The following is a 26,143-nucleotide window of genomic DNA, read 5'->3' on the forward strand; positions in this document are numbered from 1 at the left end:
AATTTTGTAATGTAAACTAACCTCCAGTATAAATCTGACATCCATACAACACATGTCTTTATGCAGACCGTGTTAAGACATTTATATATTACCACACACATTTGAGTAGCGCTGGAATGATGTCATATTTGACTCATTATCTCATCAGACTTATTAAATTAGCATTGAGGTGCTATAAGCAACGTTAGGCGTTCTGGAACCTTCGTGAGACAGAGGCCATTAACACAGAACGCGTTTCTGTGTAACACTGCGCTGCTTTTCAATTGTTTTTGTAAACATGCGCTCACGCCTTTTGCAGCAGCGTTCTGAAAAGCGTTCAAATTAAAAGTTGTCCCCTAAGGCCACCGAATTACACACGCCCCATCTTTCAACAGCATTTTTACCTGTCAAAAAGTAGCAACGCAAGCTCTCAGCTCCCTCCAGCGACGAAACACGAATTAACATTCTCAAAACGATGTTCACCCTCTACTCGTTTTTGGGTTTTTAATTCCCTCTGTCTGTGTAATCTGTTGTTGACAGGTGCGAGATGGTGAGCACGTGAAACTCCTGAACCGCTTCATCTTTCGCGCTCTGGACTTCCGCCTTTCCATTTATGGGCAGTGCGCTGTGAGCACAGTATCAAACGCATTCTGATTGGCTAAAAAGATTCTCACAGCGGCCTTTACAGTAGTATAATTTTCTACATACCATGTCAAACTAATTTTCTCACAGCATCTTTAAATAACAGAAGCTTGGAATAATTGTGTAATTGAAAATCAAGACTTGTCTAAATAGCCAGATTCCCCCCCCCCCCCATTTACTTACAATTCTGGTTTTATATTGCTTTCAGTATCTGGTCTGACCCCATTTTGCAACAATAACGGCAGGTAATGTTTCTTGTAACTGCTGATCAGTCCTGCACAATGTCTTGAAGGAGGTTTAGACCATTCCTCAGTACAGAACCGCTTCAACTCTGTGATGTTGGTGGGTTTCCTCCAATGAACTACTTGCTTCAGTTCCTTCCACAAAATTTCAATTGGATTAAGGTCCGGACATTAACTTGACCATTACGAAACATTTGCTTTGTTCTTCTTTAACCATTCTTTCGTACCAACTTGTGTGCTTGGGGTCGTTGTCTTGCTGCATGACCCACTTTCTCTTGAGAATTAGTTCACTGACAGATGTCCTGACATAATTATAATTCATTGTTCCATCAGTGATGGCAAGCTGTCCTGGTCCAGATGCAGCAAAACAGGCCCAAACCATGATACTACCACCACCATGTTTCACAGATTGGATAAGGTTCTTATGCTGGAATGCAGTGTGTTCTTTTCTTCAAGCATAACGCTTCCCATTTAAACCAAAAAAGTTCTATTTTGGTCTCATCTTTCCACAAAACATTTCTCCAGTAGCCTTCTGGCTTGTCCGCATGCTCTTTAGCAAACTGCAGACTGGCAGCAATGTTCTTTTTGGATGCACCATGCACACCGTGGCTGTTCAGCGTTTTCCTGATGGTGGACTCATGAACATTAACATATGTGAGAAAGGACTTTATTTGCTTAGAAGTTACCCTGGGCTCCTCTGCAACCTTGCAGACTATTACACATCTTGATTTTAGTGTTCTTTGTTGGTGGACCACTCCTGGGGAGGGTAACAGTGGTCTTGAATTTCCTCCATTTGTACACAATCTGTCTGACCAAAGTGGGACTTTAATTAAGAGGAACATTTTAATTTAAGTTGACATCAAAATGACTCCAAGATATGACATAAGCGGTAACAATATCAAAAACTGCAGGACATTTCCATCCCCCATCGCTTCCTCTAATGGAAGGGCTATAATACAAAATCTCCACTGTGGTCCAATACACTGATCCTGTGCGGTAATTTAAACATTAAAACAGAAGAGATGTCCCAAATAAAGATGAGATCTGTGTGTGATATATAACATCCTGTTCACTTGTACATGACCAGACCTCCGCAGAGGAACTAACTGAATTAATAAAAACCCTTTCCCTCTCAGCACTGTAACCAACATCCACTGACCAGACGGATATGCTGTCCACACATTCTACAACACAAATGGGTCATTCCGTTGAATCTGGGCGAAAAAGAGCTGCACTATACAATGCAAATAACTGATTTATGTTAAAGGGATAGCTTGTTTTAGAAAGTCAAATTACCTGGATTTAGCATTCAACACAGGGTTAAATAGCCCAGATAATTTTATTTCATATTTTGATCCCTCAGGTTATTTTATTCTTTTAAATACAAGGTAGGGATAATTTCAATCATAAATCCCAGGGAGACATTCAAAATAAAAATATAAAATGAAATGCTTCTGATAAAAAAAAAAGAAAAAAAAAAGTGCAAGCAGAAAACCAGGTTAGCTAAAATTTGAGGAAAAGTCGCCTTTAAATTGAAATATGTTTGTATATAAAAAAAAACAAAATTGGGGCACCTCATGTTTCTTACGAACATTTTTAGATTCTGTCCATTTTATCCTCCACTCTGCCAACACCACAAAGTTGATGTTTTGTTCAGCGGCAGTATGGGTTCTAGCGTCGTCTGAAGGCTCTGGATATTCTCCAGGCATTTGGTTCCTCGTAGCGGTTGTAGAGGGGCTCCAACCGCTGCTGTTTCTTCTGCTTGCTGAGGCGTGTGGGATCAGAGACTTTGAAGAATGCTGGAGAAAATTCTACAAGCCACCTTGGGTCAATGGTGGTCACCTCCCTCATGTACTCTTTAGTGGTCATAGCATTCAACACAGGGTTAAATAGCCCAGATAATTTTATTTCATATTTTGATCCCTCAGGTTATTTTATTCTTTTAAATACAAGGTAGGGATAATTTCAATCATAAATCCCAGGGAGACATTCAAAATAAAAATATAAAATGAAATGCTTCTGATAAAAAAAAAAGAAAAAAAAAGTGCAAGCAGAAAACCAGGTTAGCTAAAATTTGAGGAAAAGTCGCCTTTAAATTCAAATATGTTTGTATATAAAAAAAAACAAAATTGGGGCACCTCATGTTTCTTACGAACATTTTTAGATTCTGTCCATTTTATCCTCCACTCTGCCAACACCACAAAGTTGATGTTTTGTTCAGCGGCAGTATGGGTTCTAGCGTCGTCTGAAGGCTCTGGATATTCTCCAGGCATTTGGTTCCTCGTAGCGGTTGTAGAGGGGCTCCAACCGCTGCTGTTTCTTCTGCTTGCTGAGGCGTGTGGGATCAGAGACTTTGAAGAATGCTGGAGAAAATTCTACAAGCCACCTTGGGTCAATGGTGGTCACCTCCCTCATGTACTCTTTAGTGGTCAGCACAAGCTCATGATACACCACCCTGGGGAAAGGAAGGGATGGAATCCAGCTTTAGTACAAGCAGCATAGATACTAAGTTGTGTTGTTAATCTCTTCTGGCAACATTGTTGGTGGCAAACATACCATTCAGGTTGGCGATTGAACAACGCACTAGAGGGGTGGATGTAGACCACCTGCTGGTCTATGAGGGTCCTGTAACCTTCTTGAGGATCTTTTTTGGCTGCATTTCGGAAGAAACCACTGCAGATGGCTTTCTGTACACGTACTGTGGCTTTACCGCATGATACCACATCCAGCTTGTGTCTGAAGACAAAAAAATGTGTAATCATGGAGTGTAAAGGCCCGTTCACACCAAGGATGACTACTAGGGCTGCATGATAAATCGAAATGGAATCGAAATCGCGATTCGACAGAAGCTGCGATTGTCATGCGTATCTTTCAGTGAAGCACGGTTCTGTGATCAGCAGTAAATCTCCATCCAAAGGCCAGAGGGCGCTCTCGCACTGAAACTCCAAATACGCCTCGCAGAAGAAACCCAGGAAATGCCTATCGCTGCAGCTGAATAAACAGAAGATTCAACTGCTTTCATTGATTCAACGTGACTAATAAACACACGACTACGGCAATATACGGTTTATCGGAGTTCTTATTATTATAATTTTCATTAAAATAAAGTATATTTATAATACAATGCCTTTATCACTGCTTAAATACTATGTAATATGTTGCGTGCCTTATTCTGTGTAAGAAGCCACATCATCTCACAGAAGGATTTATTTCAAACACTCGACTGACGTTATGAAGTGAGTTTGGAGTAAAAATGTCATTAAAATGTGGTATTTTCACATGGTTACAGATGGAGCAGCATTTACTTCACAGAGCCGTAGTTCACTGAGAGGCTATGCAAACAGCTGTCATTATCGCAAACGATTTCATAATCGCGCAATAAAATCGTTTTTGCGTAACTTGTCAGTGAACTACGGCTGTGTAGTAAATTCTGCTCCATCTGAATGCATGTGATGATTTCCTGCTTTATTACAGAACCGGCTTAACTAACAGAATGCGCATGACAATCGCATTCGATTAATCGTGCACCCCTAATGACAACTATAAAAAAGTTTTAAAAATCATTCCTATTCTATGAGAATAGGGAAGTTCACACCAAAACTATAACCATAATGACACAGAGGAATGATATCAATATAATCACTTCCAGATTTTTTCCTATAATAAACATGGCCAATCAGAATCCACTCAACTTTAAAGAACTCGAGCAAAGCAGTGAATGACATAACTGCAGCTCATACTTATAATAAAGTGAATGTTATTGTCCGTTGGTGTCAACGCTAGTATAGTTACCAATATAGTTATTGCACTTGGTGTGAATAGGCCTTAAGGCTTAGGGTGTGTAATATGATGTAAGGAAGTCGTATAAAGTTACTGTTATTCTCAACCCCCCACCTATCCATGATGCCCAGCATCTGTTTGCGGATATCCTGCGCACGACGGAGAGATCGCGCCTGGATGAAGTTTTCGTAGCACCAGGGGTTGGAAAACTTGTTGTTCTTCCAGGAGTTGTAGACAGCCAACAAAGTCAGGTGGTCCCCCTCAGGCTGGTGAAACTTAGCCTTCTTCTGGTCTGCCAGAGCTTGTTTGTCCTGAGATTCAGAATAAAATCATGATTACTATCTTTGGGATCAGTTTGATAGGTTACCTAAAACTCCATGTAATGATGTAACCGTTCCTTGACCATTTATGGATCTGTTAACATGTGTGGGCTAAAGGAGTACCTTTGGTCTATAGAAGACATTCTGTACTGAGAGCATTGACACTATGGTCAGCATCTCTTCGCTACAGCCAAGATGGACGGACATGATCAACATCTTACAAAGCATGGGCTCCAGAGGAAACTCAGCCATCTGATAGGAACAGTGACAAGAAACTTAAAACTTTATTTTGAAAACTGAGCAGCTACAACCAAAACCTCAATAAAGCACACATTCACAAACTTAAGCAAAGAGACACACTTACTCTACGACCGAGGCGTGTGAGCAAACCTTCATCATCCAACGATCCTAGAGTGTACAGCTGCTCCATGGCCGTGATGAGCGTCTCCATGGGCGGAGCATCCATGAAATCAAATGACAATAGGTCATTGATGCCCATTGCCTGATTGGAGAAAAATGCTCATAATATTAATTATACACTTATACAAATCCAGTATTAGACATTTCAGTTTTCATTTATCAGCAAATACAGGACAAGTAATTATCTTCTATTGTCTATTTAACTGTACATTCTCTTTTTTTACATTTAGATTATCTTTTTATCATATAACCCTCAATTAAAAGTTTATCATTAGGTGCGTTTCCATTACAGATTTGCGCAAAACTTTGGCGATATTTTATAAATGTCGATAAAAAAGTATTGCGAAATGACAGTATTTCCATTAACCAATGTTATGCGACTAAAACGTAATTATTTCCTCTCGTAACAAGTTATGGCAATATATTTTGATGGGATTTTGGCTACACTAGCCACTATATTTAATCGAAGGAAGCGTATGCGTGTATCTTGACAGAAGCAGCGCGGAGAGCAGCTTCTGCAACGTGCCGTGACTGGTAACACAAGCTTTGACTAGAGTGGCCGCGATCAGCTCCGGTGGCCGTTTCAGAGCCATAACGTGCCACAGATGTGTGCAGTGTAATTAGTCTAAGCATTAATGGCAGGGAGAGCAGCCACATATGAAGTGTTTCTTGGAAGTTATAGTACATTGAGGAATGATCATATTACTTTTTACGTACGCCATGTGACCTGTTAATGCGGAAAAAAAAAAACGTTTTCATTGCAGTTTTGCGAAATATTCCTTTTTCGAATTGCCTGAAAAACCACCTCATGCGAGCACAAAAACCTTTTTGCGATATATATGGGCGTTTTTGCGAAATTGACATTTCCATTAAGCGCATTTTCAATTCAGGCAGTTTGAAGGGTAATGGAAACACAGCTATTGTCTTAACTATTGTACACTCATTTTCCAACTCCCCTAGAGTTAAACAGTTGAGTTTTACCGTTTTCGAATCCATTCAGCCGATCTCCGGGTCTGGCGGTAGCACTTTTAGCTGCAGCTTAGCATAGATCATTGAATCTGATTAGACCATTAGCATCTTGCTCAAAAATGACCAAAGAGTTTCTATATTTTTCCTATTTAAAACTTGACTCTTCTGTAGTTACATCGTGTACTAAGACCGACGGAAAATGCAAAGTTCCTTGATTATTACGCCGCAATTTTGAGCGAGATGCTAATGGTCTAATCAGATTCAATGATCTATGCTAAGCTGCAGCTAAAAGTGCTACCGCCAGACCCGGACATCGGCTGAATGGATTCGAGAACGGTAAAACTCAACTCTAGGGGAGTTGGAAAATGAGCCTATTTTCAAAAATAGTGGAGTGTTCCTTTAATAATTTAATGACAAATCTCATAATAAATATTTATAACATTTTTCAAACAGTACATTATAATGTTGTAAATTTACTTGTAGTATTTAAAATATTTGATTTTAGCTTTTTTTATCATTTTGGATTTTTTAAAATTTTTATATCAGTCATGTAATTATCGGTGTATCTGTATGTGCAAGAATTTTAATATGGTTGCATCCCTTAAAAATGACTCAACATTAGAACTGTTTAATTGTACCTTTAGAGAAAGTACAGTGCTGGCCAAGTTAGTTCTCTGAATCTCAGGTACGTTGGTGGTGAGCATCTCATCTCTGTAGGCACGTTCTGTGTAGAGTCTGTAGCACTTCCCAGGGCCTGTTCTACCTGCTCTGCCCGCTCGCTGCTTAGCCTGGGCCTATGGACCACAAGAATGCGGTTTAGGAGACAAAGTGTACTTAAAATGTATACTGAATGTAGTTTGGGTCATTAGAAATGGATGTTACCTGGGAAATGGGGTAACTACTAGCTGATCAATGCCAGTTTTGGAGTTATAAACCTTCTGCTTGACAAAACCTGGATCCACCACATAGTAGATCCCATCAATTGTCAAAGAAGTCTCTGCGATGTTAGTAGCAATAACCACCTAAAAAAAAAGCAGAATGTTTGTTAAAATCCAGTTCAAAATCTTTAAGTTTAGATCTTGCATGCCTCATTTTTATAAATTTATTTTTAAGTTGTATATTGTTCACTTTATTTAAAAAAGTACAAAAATAAAAATTACTACTACTAATAATAATTTAAACAGTTTACATAAATTATGTGTATTATAATTTAATATTGAAAGAAGTTTTTTTATGTTCACCAAGGCTGCATTGAATGATTCACATTAAAAACAGTAATATTGTGAAATATTACTACAATCTAAAATAAAGGTTTTCTATTTTAATACATTTTAAAATGTAATTAATTATTTTGATGGCAATGCTGAATTTTCAGCAGCCATTTCTTCAGTGTCACATGATCATCCAGAAATTTTGTATGATGATTTGCTGCTCAAGTAACATTTCTTCTCTTTTTGTGAAAGCTGCGATACATTTTTTTTTTTTCAGGATTCTTTGATTAATAGAAAGTTCAAAAGAATAGCATTAATTTGAAATAGAAATTAATTGTAACAATGCTAAAGTCTTTACTATCACACTTTAATGCTTCCTTGCTAAATAAAAATATTATATTTTCAAATAAATTAACAAATAAATAAAATAAAAACTTTATTGACCCTGACACTCATTGACTGTGTGAAGGAAGCCTCAATTTGTGAACCGTACCTTCTTGAGCAGGCCAAAGAGCACGTCTGTGTGAATGGTTCTCTCATGGGCCTCATCCAACATAATGATTGCATACTGGCCCAGATCAGGGTCAATCAGACACTCTCTTAACAGCATACCGTCCGTCATGTACTTAATGACAGTCTCGGGACTTGTGCAGTCCTCAAAACGGATGGTGTATCCAACCTGCACAGACACAGAAAGAGATCCGTTTCAAACTACTGTGGTCAAATATTAGATCACTGATGCCTATGTTGTATAAATTAATATAAGAAAGCATCTACCTCTTGACCTAAACAACAACCGTACTCCTCCGACACTCTTTTAGCCACAGACATGGCTGCCACTCTTCTGGGTTGTGTGCACCCGATCTTCCCCCGTGTGGTGTATCCAGCCTCAGCCAGGTACTGAGTGATCTGAGTGGTCTTCCCTGAGCCCGTCTCACCGATCACAATCAGGATCTGGTTGTCATGGACAGCCTGTAAAGACACAATAGTCAAATCTATGAACATAAATAAACTGAAATCTAGCTCAGGATGAATCTACATATCAGTTAAAGTCACACCTGAATGAGCTGCTCTTTCAGCTTGTAGATAGGAAGACTCTCTCTTTGCTCTAGAATAGAAAGTTGAGTCTTTTTGCCATAGGATGCCTTGTTGCCGCCAAAGGCGTGTTTCTTCCATTCTGGGATGTCGTTGGGCATCATACCTATGCCCCTCATGTTGGCAGCTATCTGCCTGCCGTCAGCTATATGGATGGTGAGCGTGAGAAAACAGAAAAAAGCATTTATTAGAGATGCACAAACATGATAACAGACTTGAGCTCATACAAAGCCAGAGGGCATTCAAGCATCAGAGATAGGCTTGTTATGTGCAGACCAACCACCATCTGCCTCGATAGCAGAGCGCAGGAAATCAGATGGTCATCTACGAACTCCCTAAAGCACAGTATGGACAAATAGGAAGGAAGTTTATCTGGAAATATCAGAGTCTTTCATATTACATAACTGCTTGTTCTTTTTTTTTAACTGGAGGACATGGACTTCAGTTTACTCACACAATCCTACCTCACTATATACTTAATCAGACTGTTTTTAATTTTAGTCTTCAAACAGCATCAGATGTGTGATATTCCTGTTTGATATCTCAGAATTCTGACCATAAAATCATTTGTGCACTTGGAAGATTATTATTATTGTTTTTAAATGGCAATGTTACCTTTAGCTTTGCAGGTGTTTTTTCAAATGAAGTTTGAATGTCTTACTGTCAGGCAGTGGGTCCACCCAGTGTTTGTTAAGGCCAGTGGGTATCGAGTCCATTTCAGCCTCCCGCTGGGCCTGTTTCACCTCCCGTCGCTCTTTGGCCAGGGCACTCTGCATCATGGCTGCTTGGGAGAGAGATCCATCGGGGTTCTGCCAGAAAAAAAAACAAAAAAATATGCAATTGTAAAATCACAGATTATGTCTGTATCAGTAAAATCAAGAGCTTTGCTTCCTACATTGCTCAGGCAGCTGTAGAGTGAGAGGTGGCTTGGCCTACCTTGACAATCTTGACAGGACTCATGTCCATGCTCTGTTTGGTGTGCCCCCTCAGGAATGGAGGTTCCTCTTCCACCAGCTCAATCTCCAAGTCCTCATCTGGTAGACAAACCACAACACAGACCAAATTTAAGGTGTTCCAACAAAAACATCTTTATGTGATGGGATTTTATTTATTGGCATGTTAAAAATATTGAGTTAAAGGATAATGCAACTCATACCCTCCTCATCATCAACTTTAGGCAGAATTCCTGTCTCTTCATCAAAGTCTGGGAATTCCTCCTTAGACAACACATTGGCAGCAATCATCTAAGAACAGACAGATGTTAAAATATCAACATATGTAATAAATAAGGCTAGGTATCGAGTTAGATACTTTTTAGGCACTGACAGAATTGCCTCGATACCATCGAGTATCGAAAAATGTCTTGTCGTTCGGTACCAAATTTAGATACCTAAGGGGTTAATCTGGTCAATGTCAGTAGGTAAGTTTACATGGACACTTTTTGCTTCCATCGGAAAGAATTCATTCTGATTGACGAATCCGAATGTAGTGTTTACATGAACGCTAAATAAAGTGATCAGGTTGATATGCGCGCTTATATGTCACAAGCTTCTGATCGGATTTAATCTTTTGACATGCGCACACTACATGGATATACAGAGTTTCCCCGCTGTTGTCGCACACTGTTTTAAAAAGCACACGTGATATTTATCTACTTCGGGTCCTAATTAGGCGACGACCAGCACATGAACTGTTGTGCAGTGCTGCTTACTTTATAAAGCAGTAAAAGTGCCCCTTCCTGCACCCAAAACCAGTCGCCTGTTGATGAGAGTCTTAAACAACGACTGGTGGGACGCTGTCCTGCTCCACTTCACAGACGCTGAGTGAAAGGGGAGTTTTATAATGACTCATTTGACACTTTATTCACCAGGAAGAACAGCTTGTTCCGTGCGTCATACGTCATTACACTATTTCTACATCACTGCGCTTGCGCAGTACTTTCCAGTTTCGGTTTTCAATCCGATCAAGTGTTTACATGTCCTCTCGCTCGGATTGCAAAAGGAATAAACCACCCCTTACAATCTGATCGAAATTTTAGTCGGATCTGGCCAATTCAATCCCATTGATGTGTTTACATGTGACTTTTTTTATTCTGATTGTGCTTCTAGTCCTATTACGATCAGATTAGTAGGGTCCATGTAAACGCATCTAGTGAGCTAGTAAGCGTGCAGCATGCTTGATGCGCCTAAATCAAGTGCTGGTTACTGGCTCTGGTGAGGCATCCAGGAAAAACACTAGTTTACATCGGTTCTGCCCAGAGACGTAGCTCACACGTGAGGCTGTAGCGTCAGACCTCCATAGATGTAAGGCTACGTTTACACTACAAAACAGCGTTTTGTATGAAATGAAAACGATACTCATCCTTACGTTTCCACTGCATTTTAGAAAAGATCTCTATCCACACTATACGACCGAAAACATGTGTTATGTGACCATTCATGCACATTGTAGCATCATGCTACATAAGACAATTTATCATATTTATAATACGCTTTTACACAAAGCTCACTTTAAACCACCATCGAGTGGACTGGCTCTGGTGAGGCATCCAGGAAAAACACTAGTTTACATCGGTTCTGCCCAGAGACGTAGCTCACACGTGAGGCTGTAGCGTCAGACCTCCATAGATGTAAGGCTACGTTTACACTACAAAACAGCGTTTTGTATGAAATGAAAACGATACTCATCCTTACTGGTGTTTCCACTGCATTTTAGAAAAGATCTCTATCCACACTATACGACCGAAAACATGTGTTATGTGACCATTCATGCACATTGTAGCATCATGCTACATAAGACAATTTATCATATTTATAATACGCTTTTACACAAAGCTCACTTTAAACCACCATCGAGTGTTTGTAATAACTTTCGGTTTGAATAGAAATGATGATTCTGTCTAAGCTATGCATTTTAAAATGAAAATGCACTAGTGTAAACGTAGCCTAAAAGATGTGGAAACTGAAAACTATTTGAACTTTATTAAAACTATTTGCACTGATTTATTGTGTTGGTACATTTTGTTCCTTTGTGCAGTGGCTCAGGAGATGAGCCTAACCCTAAAGTCAAGGTATCGGTATCGAAAATTTTTGAACGATACTCAGTTCTAGTAATAAATGTTATAAGAAATGATATCACATTAAAGATGGTCATGTACCTGTTTGATCTCCCACTTCTCCGGATCGGATATCTTGGTGAGTCTTTTGCGTTCCAATGTGTCATCCTCTACCTCTGGAGCATGGCCCAGGTTGAGGTTAGTGGGTCTGTCAGGATTCCTCATGGCCGACTCTTCCTGACCTTCTCCACCCACATTTCTCCTCCTGTTAGGGTTAAGATCTTCACCAGTGTCCTGGTCAACGTCCTTGTAAAAGCAAGATAACCCAACAAAAATCAGCCCACATATAACGCACAGTGATCAATCAATATAAAATACAAGCTGAGCACAAAATATCTTTCATATACGTAAAAATAATAATGATAAAAAGCAATAAAATAGTAAGTAATAATAATTATAATTATTACCACCATTATTATTTTCACTAAAATCATAATATACAAATCTAAATTTGCCTGTATTAATAAAAAGACAAAAAAAATAAATACAACAATAATAATAGTAATAATTTTACAATTACCATGATCACAATAATAAATATTATAATGTAGCAGTCTTTAAATAACAAACAAAATAACAAACTTTGTATATTTATTTTTGTTTAGTGGCCCAAAAATATGCAGAATATCAAAATGATTTTTTTTAAAGAATTTAACAAATCTGTAAATAAAATGCAGATTTAAAAATGCATATTTTAACTGTTTTCTAAACTGGTGACTTTTTGGACCTCAGTGTATGCAGTTCTGTCTGTTCTCTCTCACAGCTTTCATTAAGATAGAGCTCACTCACCTTCATACTGAGACTTGTTTTGGATCCAGTGAAGGACAACACCTTGACTTTGACCCTTTGACCTTTGCTGACCACATCTGCCACATTTGCTACCCGACCTTCTCTTCTGAGCTCAGAAATATGGACCAAGCCTTCCCAGCGTTTCCTTTTTTTGGAAAAAAGATGCGAGAAGAATTATGTTTAAAAAACAAAACCAAACTAAAGAATATCATAAACACTCACATAAATTTCAATAGCCTTAGAAGTAGATTATCTATATTTAAAACTTACCTGAGACCTTCCAACTGCACAAAGCAGCCAAACTGCATAATACTGGTGACTTTGCCATTGTAGATATCCCCCACAGATGGCTCCTCCGGTGGGGGCCGGTCAACATGTTTGTCCTTCCAGCGGTCGGAGCCTTTATCTCGGTCTCCCCGTGCAGGACTCCTGGACCTGCTGCGAGAGTGCCAGCGGCTCCTGCGCTTCCTTCTGTCTCTCTCATTGGAGCGAGATCTGGAACGGGAGCGAGAGCGATGGCGTCTCCGTCTGTCTTTGTCTCTTTCCCTATCCCTGTCTCTGCTCCGACTTCTGCTCCTCCGCTTCTTCTTACTGCTGCTTTCGGATCTAAAACGGATGCCACTTACACGTTAAAAAGCAACAATATGATGCAGCGGGGCAATCACTGCAGCACCAAGTTCAATGGCATCTATTTTATGTTACAGAAGTTCCTCACCTGTGTTTACTGCTGCTAGGTTCTGTACCACTAACACTAGGCATAAACATCTCCAACTCTTTCATGGCATCATCAGCAACTTTCACATCATCCTCATCCAGCATAGTCTGATTAGAGGAACAGATATAGTTTATGACCCATAAGTGGTTACTGCTGATTAAAAACACATTTGAAGTTATTTATATAGTCAATGCATATATAGAATCACCCTAGTATTAGGATTGTCAGGTCTGCACAGAGCTGGAAACAGCTCTTTCAGCTGGTCCTTTTCATTCTTTGGTTTAGCCACAGGATGAGATCCTATGCAATAAAGATCACATAAGAAAACAGTATTATTAGGAGGTATGAAAATATGGCATGAAAAATGCAGACTCTTGGCCTGATAATGTTGTTGATATCAAAATTAACTGTAATTCTATAAGACCCCGAATGCCCTTACCTTTACTGGTAGATGCTTTTGCAGGAGGACGCATGGTTTGAATGAGACGAAGCAAATTGCTGACGAGTGAATCCTAAAGGACAGAGATTAGATATTACTAAAACTCCAAATGTAAAATCACAACACACAAAATTGAAGGAACAAATTCTTGACATAGATGAGATTTTAAAAATCCTTACTGAGAAATCGGCTCCATTTTTTACCAGGACTGACTTAAATCCATCAATGGTTGGATGTTTCTCAGCAAGACTGATTACAAACTCAGCTGAAAAACACATAAACCAACAGACTGTTGCTACAGACTTCCATAGACACACATTGTGCCTCTCTCTTTAACATTTGTAAATAAGTTGACCTACGCCTTACCAAAATTTACTGTGAAAGTCTTTGCCAAAATACCTTTTACTAAAGTAACTGCTTCTACCGTAAAACCTTTTAACAGCTTTCAAATGGTTTCAAAGTAGGAAAGACATTTCCAAAAAAACAACAAACAATGCAGCTCTACCACATAACACGACCACGTTACTAAATAAAAATCACGTTTTTAAATATAAAAGGATTCTAGATAAACGAAAAGTGTAGCATAATAGGGTGACTGAGTTGTATATAATAACACAAATGAGCGGTTTGTTCCAGTTAAATTTTGTACACAAACATTGATTCCACATGTAGAAACAGGCTAACCAGCTATTTACGTTGCAGCTACCAACAACGTGACACGCGGTCAAGTTAAATGTATAACTTACCAAGGTCCTTATCGTTGATTCCTAAATGGTTGTCAAGTTCGGTACAAACTTTAGACACCAAAGACAAATATTCGAGCTTTTTGAGCTCGTCTTCCCCGATCTCTGCCATCTCTTCAGCAATATTGTTGTTTCGTTCACCGGAAGAAAGTGGCAACAGTTCCTCTTGTCCTGTATCGTCTAATTCCGGGTTACATTACAAGCGTCCTCTAACGGACACATGAGGAATTGTTCTGAAGGAGGGCAAATCCAAATCCAAAACCTGTACTGAAATGCTAAATTATTATTATTATTATTATTTTTGTGAATATTGAATTGAATATAATATCTTTATTGTCACTGTACTAGTACAACGAATAAAATCCTTTGGGTGCATAGTCTAACAAAATCAATAAATCTAAATCTTTTAAAAACTCGCGTACTATAAACTATAATATTAATAATAAAACACTGAACTTATTTGATCTTCCACAGATTTAATACACAATACACGGAGATAATACATTCAATTCTAATTTAATTCATTTAATTTGAATTACACTAAATATAATTTAAAAAAAATAAATAATTATACTGTGATGTTTGGCCAAAAAGTCGTCATCGCTTTGTCTCATAATGTAAATGTTTTGTATTATATTTTGCGTTAACTTAAATACAACCTAAAGATTATCGACGAACTGTGAGGAAAGAATTCTGGACTCAAAATCTCACTCCAGAGATCAGTTAGGTAAAAATGCTACGAGTAGAAGGTTTGATTTTTGTTTTTTTGACTGTTTGATATGATATTATATAACTTAAGAGATCTAGCGCGACATCTAGTGGCGCAAATGTGAATTTCAGGTCACTCCACTGACATTTCCCTGCGTAAATCCGCACCACGTTCAGATCCGTGCGGATCTATATATGATGCTGAGATTGGGTTTCGCGTGGTCTACATCATCAGCCACCAGCAAACACATCGCACAGGCCAGGCTCTTCACCGGATCCCTTCTGCGAAAAAACAGTCCTCGTACTTTATATAACAACCGGTGCTCTGGACTACCAAAAGCCCTCCAGTTTGGCCAAAAGTCAGTGCTTGCCAGTACCAGATTGTTCTGGGACAGCTCCAGGTAGGCACTGGCCTCTCACACCGTCATGCTTCCAGGCTGAGTGCTTCATGTGTGCTTGAACAACCGATTATAAAGCTCTGAAGGTTTCGTTAGCACTACAGCTAATACAGAGACCTTGATTCTATGTTTCAAATAAGTAAGCTGATGCCCAAAAATGCTGTCTAGGACAGTTGAATGCGTACAAAAATGCTATCTAGATAGGCAGCTTACTAAGTTTTGAGACACAGCCATTGTTTATATGCAGTAAAACGTATGCTATTGATATTGTAACTGTTCTAAAGTTTGTTTACAAATAAAAGCTGGCATATCCTGGTTTTCTAGCTAGTTTAAGCTGGTCTTAGCTGGACAGCCACCTGAAAAGTTCCCATTCTAAATCATTCTTTTTATTATTTCCAGGCCCCCTGCTTACTAAGGTCCCCTAGTGCGCAGTGGCACTCAGAGCACTTTCAATATTGATTTCATTTACCACAGATCTATTCTATGATTGCTTTAGGTCTTCTGGAGTGATTTTCTTCAGCATGGCATCAGGAAGTGATGGACCGGACAGATCAGAGACCCCAAAACACACCAATCGTCTGAGTAAAGAGAAGTCTTCCTATCTATTACAACATGCGCATAACCCTGTGGACTGGTGAGATCTTTAGGCGTACTGTAAAATACAAAGTCAGTTTACTTTACTTTTACTTTTAGTCATTTAGCAGACGCTTTTATCCAAAGCGACTTACAAATAAGAAAAAGTAATTAAAACTAAAAGCTAAAACTCTATAAATACTATATATATACACACATGTAAGAAAATAAAAGAAATGAAATAAAAATGACAAATGCATTTCAACAACATTTCAGTACGAGACCAAACGCCATTTCAGCACGTCTCAGTTTAGATTTTTTTTTTTTTAAATTGTCAACAAAAAGCACCCTGTTAATTCTTTATATACTACTATAATTCTTACTATAATTCTTAATAAAAATCCCTGTATTTTCCCTGTAGTACGGTATGGAAATCAAATAAGACTTCTATTAGATTTGAATTCAGTTAACTTTAGTTGATTTAATTTTGCCATTAAATATTTTTTCTGGTGTTTTCTTCCTTAACAGGTATCCATGGGGGCAAGAAGCCTTTGATAAAGCAAAGAGTGAAGACAAGCCCATTTTTCTTTCAGGTAACATATTGGTATACTTGATAACATGTTGCATACATGTTTTATTAGTGTTTTTTAATGCATAAGCCTAAATATTACAGTCTTTACTGCTTATTATTGCTTGCAGTGGGTTATTCCACCTGTCACTGGTGTCACGTGATGGAGAGGGAATCGTTTGAAGACGAGGAGGTTGGAAAAATCCTCAGCAAGAACTTTGTCTGTATAAAGGTGGACAGAGAGGAGAGGCCTGATGTGGACAAAGTTTACATGACATTTGTGCAGGTTTGGACCAGAAGAATTCATTGCTGTCAACGCCATAACTTACAAAGTGTCATGGATAATTGAAATACGATGAATACCTTGTGCCCAGGCAACCAGTGGTGGTGGTGGCTGGCCAATGAGTGTGTGGCTCACACCAGATCTCAAGCCATTCATAGGTGGCACTTACTTTCCACCCAGAGACAGTGGAAGAAGACCTGGACTGAAAACTGTGCTTTTACGAATTATAGAACAAGTAAGAGCTGAGAGTTCTTTCTCAGAGATTCTTGTAATATTTTTAATGTTACACTTCTTCATACTGTATGTTTCTTCCTATTAATATTTAATTAATTAATAATTAATATTCAGCAAGGATGCATTGACTTGATCCAAACTGACAGTAAAGACCTTTACATTGTTACAAAAAAGGTAATAAATACTGTTCTTTTGAACTTTTTATTCATCAAATAATTCTGAAAAAATATTAATTAACTATTTTCAACATTAATAATAATAATAATAATAATAAGAAAGGTTTCTTGAGAACTTGAGCGAATCAGCATATTAGAATGATCATGTGACAATAATGGCTGCTAAAAATTCAGGTTTTAAAATTACATTTTAAAATATATTAAAATAGAAAATAGTTATTTTAAATTGTAAGAACATTTCACAATATTACGCTGTTTCCTGTTTTTACCTTTAATCAATTAAATGCAGCCTTGTTGAGCATAAGAGACTTTACTTCAAAAACTTAAAAAAACTTTTTAACAGTATTGAATATTTAGTATTTTTTAAAGTATAAATGGGCCTTTTATACATGAAAATATATAGCTGCCTTTATATTGACAATGGCATCCAAAGTTTGAAAACCTTGTACTGTGGTGCTCTGATGTCTGAGGACCTTCATACTGTGTATTTTAGTGGCAGAGCAGCAGAGAAACTCTGGAGTCTAGTGGAGAGAGAGTACTGGAAGCCCTCAGGAAGGGGACAGAAATCTCTGCCAGCCCTGGAGAAACTCTTCCATCCGGCCCAGATGTTGCCAACAGATGTTACCAGCAGCTGGCTCACTCTTATGAGGAAGAATATGGAGGTTTTCGAGAGGCACCGAAGTTTCCTTCACCAGGTAAACAAAACACTGGGATGAATTGAAAGGATACTTATTTATCACTAAAAAAATACTCATTTATCACTAAAGCTTGTACAGTATTTACAGTCTGTCATTAATTTATTATTAGAGCAGAGTCACAAAGAGTGTAAACACAAGATTCTGTTGACCACCTGTCTTAAAAACCGGTCAAATATGCGTCTGCATTAATAATGTGAAATGGCCTTGTGCTTTTCTTTTCTCCAGTGAACCTGATGTTCCTGATGTCATTTTGGGCAGTAAACCGTGCCAGCTCTGAGGGAGCAGAAGCACTGCGAATGGTCCTTCACACTCTCCGAATGATGGCACAAGGGGGCATTCATGACCATGTGGCACAGGTTACATGCAAATACGGTGTATTCAGAACCTGTCTCAACTATAACAGATGTTAAATATCAATTCTTCCCTTTTAATTACATAACCAAACACCATAATCTTCTTTTTTTCAGGGCTTTCACAGATACTCCACAGACTCCTCCTGGCATGTTCCTCACTTTGAAAAGATGTTATATGATCAAGGCCAGCTTGCTGTGACCTATATCACTGCTTACCAGGTATGAATATATTTGTGTGTGTGCATTTGATATATTTTTAATATATGATATATGTTCTGTATATCTTATCTCTCCAGATAATTGCTTATATCCAGAAAGCAGTAATGAAACACTGTGCTGTACTTCTGGAGTTTGTAGACAGAATAAGGACTTTATTGTTGTTAAATATGGCTTATTCTGTGTTTCTGTATCTGTAAAAGTTAAAAAATGAAAATGAACTCACCCTCAGGCCATCCAAGATGTAGATGAGTGTTTTTTTGTGTTAACTTCAAACCATTGCTTCTGGCTAAAATACGAGTCCTTTATCCATAATATTGCTTTCTCCATTGAAAAGTCGTCTCGTCTGAATCAGGAGAGAAATATGCACTGATCATGCACAGTTTACAAGTCCAAAACAGTTCTAGATAAAAATGTGGGTGCATTTTGATGTGAGAGGACAGCAGTGGAACTCTCATTCATACAGCACCCATTTACTGCAGAGGATCCATTGATGATGTAATGTGATGTCCCCCCCCCCCATAAAGAAACAAACTCATTTACATCTTGGGTGACCTGAGAGTTAATTTTCAGCAAATTTTAAGATTTCTATAATGAATCAATTGACATTTTCTAGTTATGTATGGCATTGGCTTGGCTGGTTGTGGTGTTATTATGGCTGTTGATCTCTGCAGGTGTCTGGGGAACGCATTTTTGCAGATGTGGCTCGTGACGTGTTGCTTTACGTCTCCAGAGACCTAAGCGACATGGTGAGTTGTCTCCCCCTCATTAGATCCCGCATTAGGCATCAATCATGCTGAATCAGCACCAACCCACAAATGCACGGAAGAATCGCCCAGGTCAGAGCCCTTTTTGTGGTCAACCCTCCTCCACTATCCAGCACAGGGTGCCAGCCTTCTTGTGATGATGAATGGTTTGATGACAAACACAATTAAAACCCCCTCAAATTTTTTAAATCATATTTTTGAAGATTTATGGAGTAATTAGGTACCAACAATGCTTACCTTGAACCTTATTTATCTATTCTTTTTTTGGTTGTGAGAGATACATTAGAGGTCAGTGTTTTCCTCGACCCAAAATAAACATGTTTGGAAAAAAAAAACATAAAATAGCTGAAAACGTTGCATGCTCTCTGTACTATAAATCATCCCCTTGTTATTATTCTGTAAATGACAACCAGAGGTTCACTGTGTGCTGTAGTTATGTAAGGTAACATGTTTTAACAAGATAACTTGTGGCCAAGAAGTAATGATCCCCTCAAGAAACACAATGTACCTTTCGAAAACAGCCTATAAGTGACAAAAAAAGAAATAAAACACATTTGATTGAGCATTGTGCTGCCCTCTGCAGTCTGGTGGCTTCTATAGCGCTGAGGATGCAGATTCCTTTCCTACGGTGGAATCCATTGAGAAGAGAGAAGGAGCGTTTTGTGTGTGGACAGCAGGAGAGATCAGAGAGCTGCTTCCTGACATTGTGAAAGGTGCCACAGGAGCCATAACACAGGCGAATATCTTCATGCATCATTACGGTGTGAAAGAGCAAGGCAACGTGGACCCCGCTCAGGTTCGGGAATTTGAGGTTTTTATGAGAGCCAGAACATCTCTAACCATGTTAGAAAGATTCTTAGCTACCAAAAAAAAAATATATATGTTTATGTATTTGAAGAATTATTTTGGATTAATTTTCTAAGCATGTTCTTCCATTTCCTTACAAAATGTTTTGCTTTTCCCTTGCTGTAATAAAAAAAATAAGGATATAGAAAAATAATGTGTCAAATAGTTATAAATATTATTTGCAAATTTACAGTTCAACTACTAAAATAATTATTGAAATACTATTACAAAAGAAAAGTTTTGCAAATATCTTTAGCTACACACTGTCAAATGAACAACCAGTCAATAATAATAATGTTTTGCAAACCATAAAACAAATTTCAAACTAGGTTGGTACTGCACTGAAACTTACTTCACTAATGATAAAAAAGTATGTTCTAGTAGAATGAATGTACACAACACATTTAATGTATACAACACCTAATTTGTGAACAAAGCAGATTATTTGTTTTTAATGGCAGGGATTTTTGTTTGCTATGTGCATTTACTGATTTGTTACTAAAACTTGTGCTCTTGGTGTTTTTGTAGGACCCCCATGGAGAGCTCCAGGGTCAAAATGTGCTGATTGTGCGTTACTCCGTGGAGCTCACCGCTGCTCACTTTGGCATCAGCGTGGACAGACTGTCTGAGCTGCTGTCCGATGCCAGAGCCAAGCTGGCCGAGGTACGGAGAGCACGCCCACCTCCTCACCTGGACACCAAAATGCTAGCTTCCTGGAATGGTAAGTTTCCCACATCCTGATTGGAAGAAAGTAAATGTGTCAGCCAGTAATATACTACTGGAAATCCCAGCGCACTGAACCAGGAAAATACTCTAATTAGAGTTAATTGCTTTTCTTAGAGTGTTTTGAAATGGAAACAGTCATCAATTAATCAATGAGAGGCTGAGGCATGAAGAAAAATCACAATGCTTGCATCCCCCAAAGCTATATGTACCCCCTTCCTGTCTTTACAATTTTATTGATTTCATTTTGCAAACAAGGTCCAGTGTTCGACAAGCTCCGTAAATGTTTTTTTTTTTCTCGACTGGGTTTGCCTTAATAGCAGCACTATAATGTTAGAGTTGTTTCATGGGGTGCTTAGATGTGGTGCCAAGCCTTTAAAAACCTACAGAGGGGACCTCTAGGTTGTGGTCTTTGCCCTCGTTGTCTTTAATGAAAGGATATCAAAGCATTCACAGGGTTCCAAGGCCCCTTGGTAGCTCTGGCTGACAAAAGTGCTCAAAGAATAGTGACTAATGAGCTGATATCTTAATTAAAGAGAACATGAGACATTGTTTAATGAAACTTTCCTTCCTGAGCTATGCTCCATTACATTCTTAATTCATACCGACTGGATATTGGTACCTGCAGAGGATCTCTCCGCATTAATCAAACCTGATAGGCCCACTCGCATAGCCGTGAGACATGTCAGGGCTACAGGCACATGGAGCTCTGACAGGACTATTGTTAGTGATCCTCAGCCCTCTGAACACATTAGGTCTTATAGTCTCTTAATGTCTCCTTCAAAACTCCTCTGTCTTGGCTGGCACCTACTGCACCTTTATCAAAACGTTTTTAGCCCTTGTTGGGGGCGAGTTTCATTATCTGAAAGGCAGAACTCTTCCAGAAAGTTTTAAATAAGCAGGTTGTTGAGTTTGATTGCCCAAGTACTTTTGCTGGAGAAACCACAGACAGAAAATGGCTTTGGCATTCCAAGAAACTTGTTTTCTAAATTGAACACGGTCAGGTTTTCCAAAGCTTGTAATCTGTGTCCACTCCCATTTCTTTGGTTGGTCAGGACTGATGCTGTCCGGGTTTGCACGTGTCGGAGCCGTGCTGGGCGACAAGGCTCTGCTGGAAAGAGCTGAGCGAGCAGCTTGTTTTCTCCGAGAACACCTGTGGGACGAAGAGGGCCAGAGGATTCTCCATTCCTGTTACCGTGGAGATAATATGGAGGTGGAGCAAGCGTAAGGAACATTTCTGGCTGTCCCAAAATAAAATGTATTCAGCCTGCAAAAGCACTGAGACTGATATAAGAATAGTTATAGATTGTAAACTGCTAGTTTGTTAGCATCAATCTAATTTCCCAAAATTATGAAAAGAAAAGCCTATTTAAAATAGGAAACTTAATTGGGATGTTAATTTGGCAAGTTTGTCAATGGAGAATATAGAAAGGGTGTTTGGGGATGTTTTTATGTTATTACATATTATTATCACGGATGTTGTTAACTAAAACTATTCAAATCTTACATTTAAATGAAAATTAGAAGTGATGTTTTGGCAACTAACTAAACTAAGTTAAGTTGAAGTTGAAGTTGAAGTACTAAAATTAGTAAAACTACAACTGAAATTAAAAATAAATTAAAATTTGAAATATTTAAAGAATAATAAAAATGACAAGCACATAACAAAATTACTAAAACTGACATTCAAATGAAAACAAAAAATTAATTAACATCTTAATAAATTCTATAATAGTGTAGCGAATCAGCTCATGGGGAAATATGAATAATTAACCATAACTAGTTATAATTAACTTCATATTTTAGATCCACTGTAGATATTTAGCTGACCACTCAGGGTCAACTGTCTTGTCAATTCTAAGACGTTAATTTCCTGGTTAAGGGAAATAACTTTCTTACTGTACAATTCTATAAGCTTGTAACGTAAATCTGCATGTATATAAATAATGCTAAAATAACACACTGATTATGAGGAAGGTGTATGTACTTTTACAGTAGGCCAAGAAAACTAGCACACATTCTTGCTTCCAGGTCTTAATTGCCTGGGCACATATCCTGCCAATGTAGATATTACCCAGAATCAGCACAGTACAAAGCTTTTCAATGAAATCGCCCACAGACACCCACACAAATTCACTGGCCTCATTCTTGGGGTAAACTCTCATTTGTACCTCTCATTAACACACTGTGTCAGCAGCACATCGGTCATCCCACAATGCTGAGTGTGCTTCTCAGGTCACACTGATCATTTTTATAAGTTAACCCACACACCATTTGTAACTGATTTCAAATGGCTGTTTTCAGACCTTTTTCATTGAGTGCTCCACAATGGGATAATAAAGAAGTAGCTTTGTCATTTTGTCACATCGCATAATGCTTAATCAGGAACACTCCCTCTATAATCATCTGATTGGCCTTAATACTTTGAATTTAGCATAGGATGAGATGTTTCTTCTCGTGCAGTTCTGCTCCGTTGTGTTTGCATAAGGGAGCTGAAAAATTCTGCGTCAGTTTGTTTTTAATTTCCTTTGGAGAATTTCCCAGCAAGAAGATGAATTACTGAGGAATTAGTTGTGTTTCTTGCCACCTGATTTCATCCATTCAAGAGGCACTACTGTCTTGCATTGTTCCTCACTTTGAATATTCCTCATTCAAAGAGATAGTTCTCCAAAAATGAAATGGTCATTATTTACTCTCAAGCCGTTTAAGATCCCATCGGAAATTCTGAAAATTGTACTGGTCGCTTTTTTCCATGCAGTTAAAGTGAATGGGGCGGAAGCTTTCAAGCTGCAAGAAAAGACACAAAAGCACCATATGGGGAAGTCGTGGCCTAATGGTTAGAGAGTCGGACTCGTAACCCAAGGTTGCGGGTTCGAGTCTCGTACCGGCAGGGATTGTGGGTGGGGGGAGTGAATGTACAGCGCTCTCTCCCACCTTCAATACCACGGCTGAGGTGACGACTTGACCAAGGCACCGAACCCCCAACTGCTCCCCGTATGTGTGTTCACGGTGTGTGTGTGTTCACTGCTGTGTGTGTGCACTTTGGATGGGATAAATGCAGAGCACTAATTCCGAGTATGGGTCACTTGGCCACATGTCACGTCACTTTCACTTTCATATCGGTATTATAAAGTAGTCCAGTGCAACTAATTTGGTATATTCCAAATCTTCTTCAGGTCTGAATCAGTTTGATTTGTAAATGAATTGTTCAGACTGGTTATGTGAACCAGATGAATGGATTCAACACAAAAGAAGGTTTCATTCACAAATCAGACATCAACTACTGTCATGAAATCTGCCCTAACTTGCCCTGGCTTCTTGTTGAACTCAAGATTTTCAATGAATAATGGTTTAACATTCACTCTGTTTCTCACATAAAGCTATCATATGATGTGGAATATGGTGTGTGAGTCATATGGACCACTTTTATTATACTTTTATGGTGCCTTTTGGAGCTTGAAAGCTTTAGACTCATCGTAATTGCTTGGAAAAGAGCATGGAAAACAGCCTTTGCTTTTGTCTTCTGCGGAAGAAAGAAAGTCATGTGGGTTTGGAACGACATGAAGGTGAGTAAATGATGACAGAATGTTCATTTTGGGGTGAACTAATCCTTTAAAGAGCCCTGTGCAATGCAGTGAAAACATTTAAAGAGAAATCTGGCATGAATGTTTGATGAGAATGAGACGGGTTACCTGACTGTTATACTTCTCAAATGGAATTAAGGGCCTTATATTGTAATTGAAGAAATATGCTATAGTATCTGGGCCAGGTAAAAAATGTAGTGCCAGGTGAATTATTCATGAACCATCCAGTGGCTGTGCTGTTATTCCAAGGAATGTGGCAAATGGTCCAAATCTTGTTCAGCTGTATAAAAATCATACTGCATTGTGAGTAGATCTATCAGTTTGGAACAAGAAGCCTTCTGGCTCCTGAGATAGATAGAGGTTAGGCTCTTTTTTATAGCTTTGGTCTCATGACAGGTTTGTGTGGAAGTTATGATGTGGCTTTGCTGCACTTTAAAGAGACTGTATCACCTGGTGAGAATACAGAGAACGAACAAGGAGGGAATGGAAAAATCCAGGGAGAGCTGTTCATTAAAAATTGACTGGCAGGCTGATTTGTTTGTTGTCTTACAGAGAAGAAACTAAAACAGAGGAGTCATATTTTTCTCTGAACCTATAAACCGAGCTGTGGGTCGAGAATACCTGAGAAGAAACTTACCTCATGGTCCAATAAAGGTCTAGTTAGCATAGACTGTTTAGCCACTACTACTAGATGCCATAACCATAGACTCAGCATTTGCCATTTATATTATAATAGATATTTAATACCAGTGCTCAGCGTTTTTGGATATTTCCATCTGAGTTAGTGTCACTGATATGACGGATTTCTCCAAGTATTGTAGACCTCCTTGGGTTCAACTTTGAAGCACAAATGTTTAGTACCTAGTCACCAGGTTTTTATCCAAATTCACCTGGCACTTATTGTACATGACATTTGAATAGTGCATTAGAGCTGACAGCTTGAGACAATGACATGGTATGGGTCAGATGTTGAGGGCGCTCTGCAAACACTTCATGACATATTTCATCCCTTGGAATGTCTGTTGTTTGAACTAAGAATTATGGAGGTTAAGTTCCTAGCTTTAGACCCGTCTCGTCTGTCCTGCTGCCGACACTGTACTATCTTCAGACCTGTCACTATCTGTTTCCTCACACTCAGCTGGCTACAGTGCCACCTCTATTCAAGGGTCTGAGAACAAGGGATGAAGGGCCTTGATGTGATCTGAATCAAATTTATTTTAAACATCAAAGACTTTTGCAATCTTTTTGGGTGACACCACCTCAAAAGGAATTTCAAATGGCTTTTATACCACAAAGGTCCTGCTAAATGTCTTTGTATGCATTTCAATCAGTGATTTGGTAGGGCATGTCATACTTACTGACTGCTTAACCGTCTGAATCTCACCCTTTTTTTGTCATGCTTACTGATTAAAGAGACAGATCACCCATATATTTTATAATGTATGTAATTCCAAACCTGTTTATTAAACAAAATGTTCAAATTCCTCTTTTTGCATACAGTGTAAGTAGAACATTCGCTTCCACCCCCCCCCCCCCCCCCCCCCCCGCACCCCACCC

The 26,143-nt window shown here is 38.7% G+C and overlaps 2 protein-coding genes across 4 annotated transcripts in view; one reads left to right on the plus strand and one right to left on the minus strand.

The window, feature by feature from the left end:
* Positions 1–2,746: 2,746 nt before the first annotated feature.
* On the minus strand, positions 2,747–14,622 carry LOC107564850 (ATP-dependent RNA helicase DHX8-like). Its single transcript, XM_016250022.1, is given in 23 exon segments — positions 2,747–3,318; positions 3,420–3,599; positions 4,758–4,954; positions 5,087–5,215; positions 5,328–5,465; positions 6,991–7,146; positions 7,235–7,254; positions 7,257–7,374; positions 7,794–7,815; positions 8,052–8,242; positions 8,341–8,535; positions 8,622–8,803; positions 9,320–9,467; positions 9,595–9,692; positions 9,815–9,902; positions 11,816–12,019; positions 12,563–12,707; positions 12,833–13,168; positions 13,278–13,384; positions 13,486–13,577; positions 13,717–13,789; positions 13,896–13,981; positions 14,463–14,622. Coding segments are annotated over 23 exon segments (3,234 nt in total). The 5' UTR covers positions 14,572–14,622; the 3' UTR covers positions 2,747–3,098.
* Positions 14,623–15,083: 461 nt separating this feature from the next.
* spata20 (spermatogenesis associated 20) overlaps positions 15,084–26,143 on the plus strand; it is a 34,285-nt gene continuing 23,225 nt past the window's right edge. The window contains exons 1-13 of one of the 3 annotated variants that reach the window (XM_016250017.1): positions 15,098–15,487; positions 15,563–15,568; positions 16,062–16,199; positions 16,667–16,731; positions 16,838–16,992; positions 17,081–17,224; positions 17,893–18,094; positions 18,323–18,453; positions 18,565–18,669; positions 19,341–19,415; positions 20,017–20,229; positions 20,808–21,000; positions 22,058–22,226. In XM_016250017.1, coding sequence (XP_016105503.1) covers positions 15,363–15,487; positions 15,563–15,568; positions 16,062–16,199; positions 16,667–16,731; positions 16,838–16,992; positions 17,081–17,224; positions 17,893–18,094; positions 18,323–18,453; positions 18,565–18,669; positions 19,341–19,415; positions 20,017–20,229; positions 20,808–21,000; positions 22,058–22,226 — 1,721 coding nt within the window. In that variant the 5' untranslated portion in view covers positions 15,098–15,362. Of the gene's footprint in view, positions 15,569–16,061; positions 16,200–16,666; positions 16,732–16,837; positions 16,993–17,080; positions 17,225–17,892; positions 18,095–18,322; positions 18,454–18,564; positions 18,670–19,340; positions 19,416–20,016; positions 20,230–20,807; positions 21,001–22,057; positions 22,227–26,143 lie in introns of all 3 variants that reach the window. The other 2 variants (XM_016250018.1, XM_016250015.1) reach the window with 2 other exon arrangements.

Source organism: Sinocyclocheilus grahami, unplaced genomic scaffold, assembly GCF_001515645.1.
Source record: "Sinocyclocheilus grahami isolate Dianchi unplaced genomic scaffold, SAMN03320097.WGS_v1.1 scaffold966.1, whole genome shotgun sequence".
NCBI classification, from domain to species: Eukaryota; Metazoa; Chordata; class Actinopteri; order Cypriniformes; family Cyprinidae; genus Sinocyclocheilus; species Sinocyclocheilus grahami.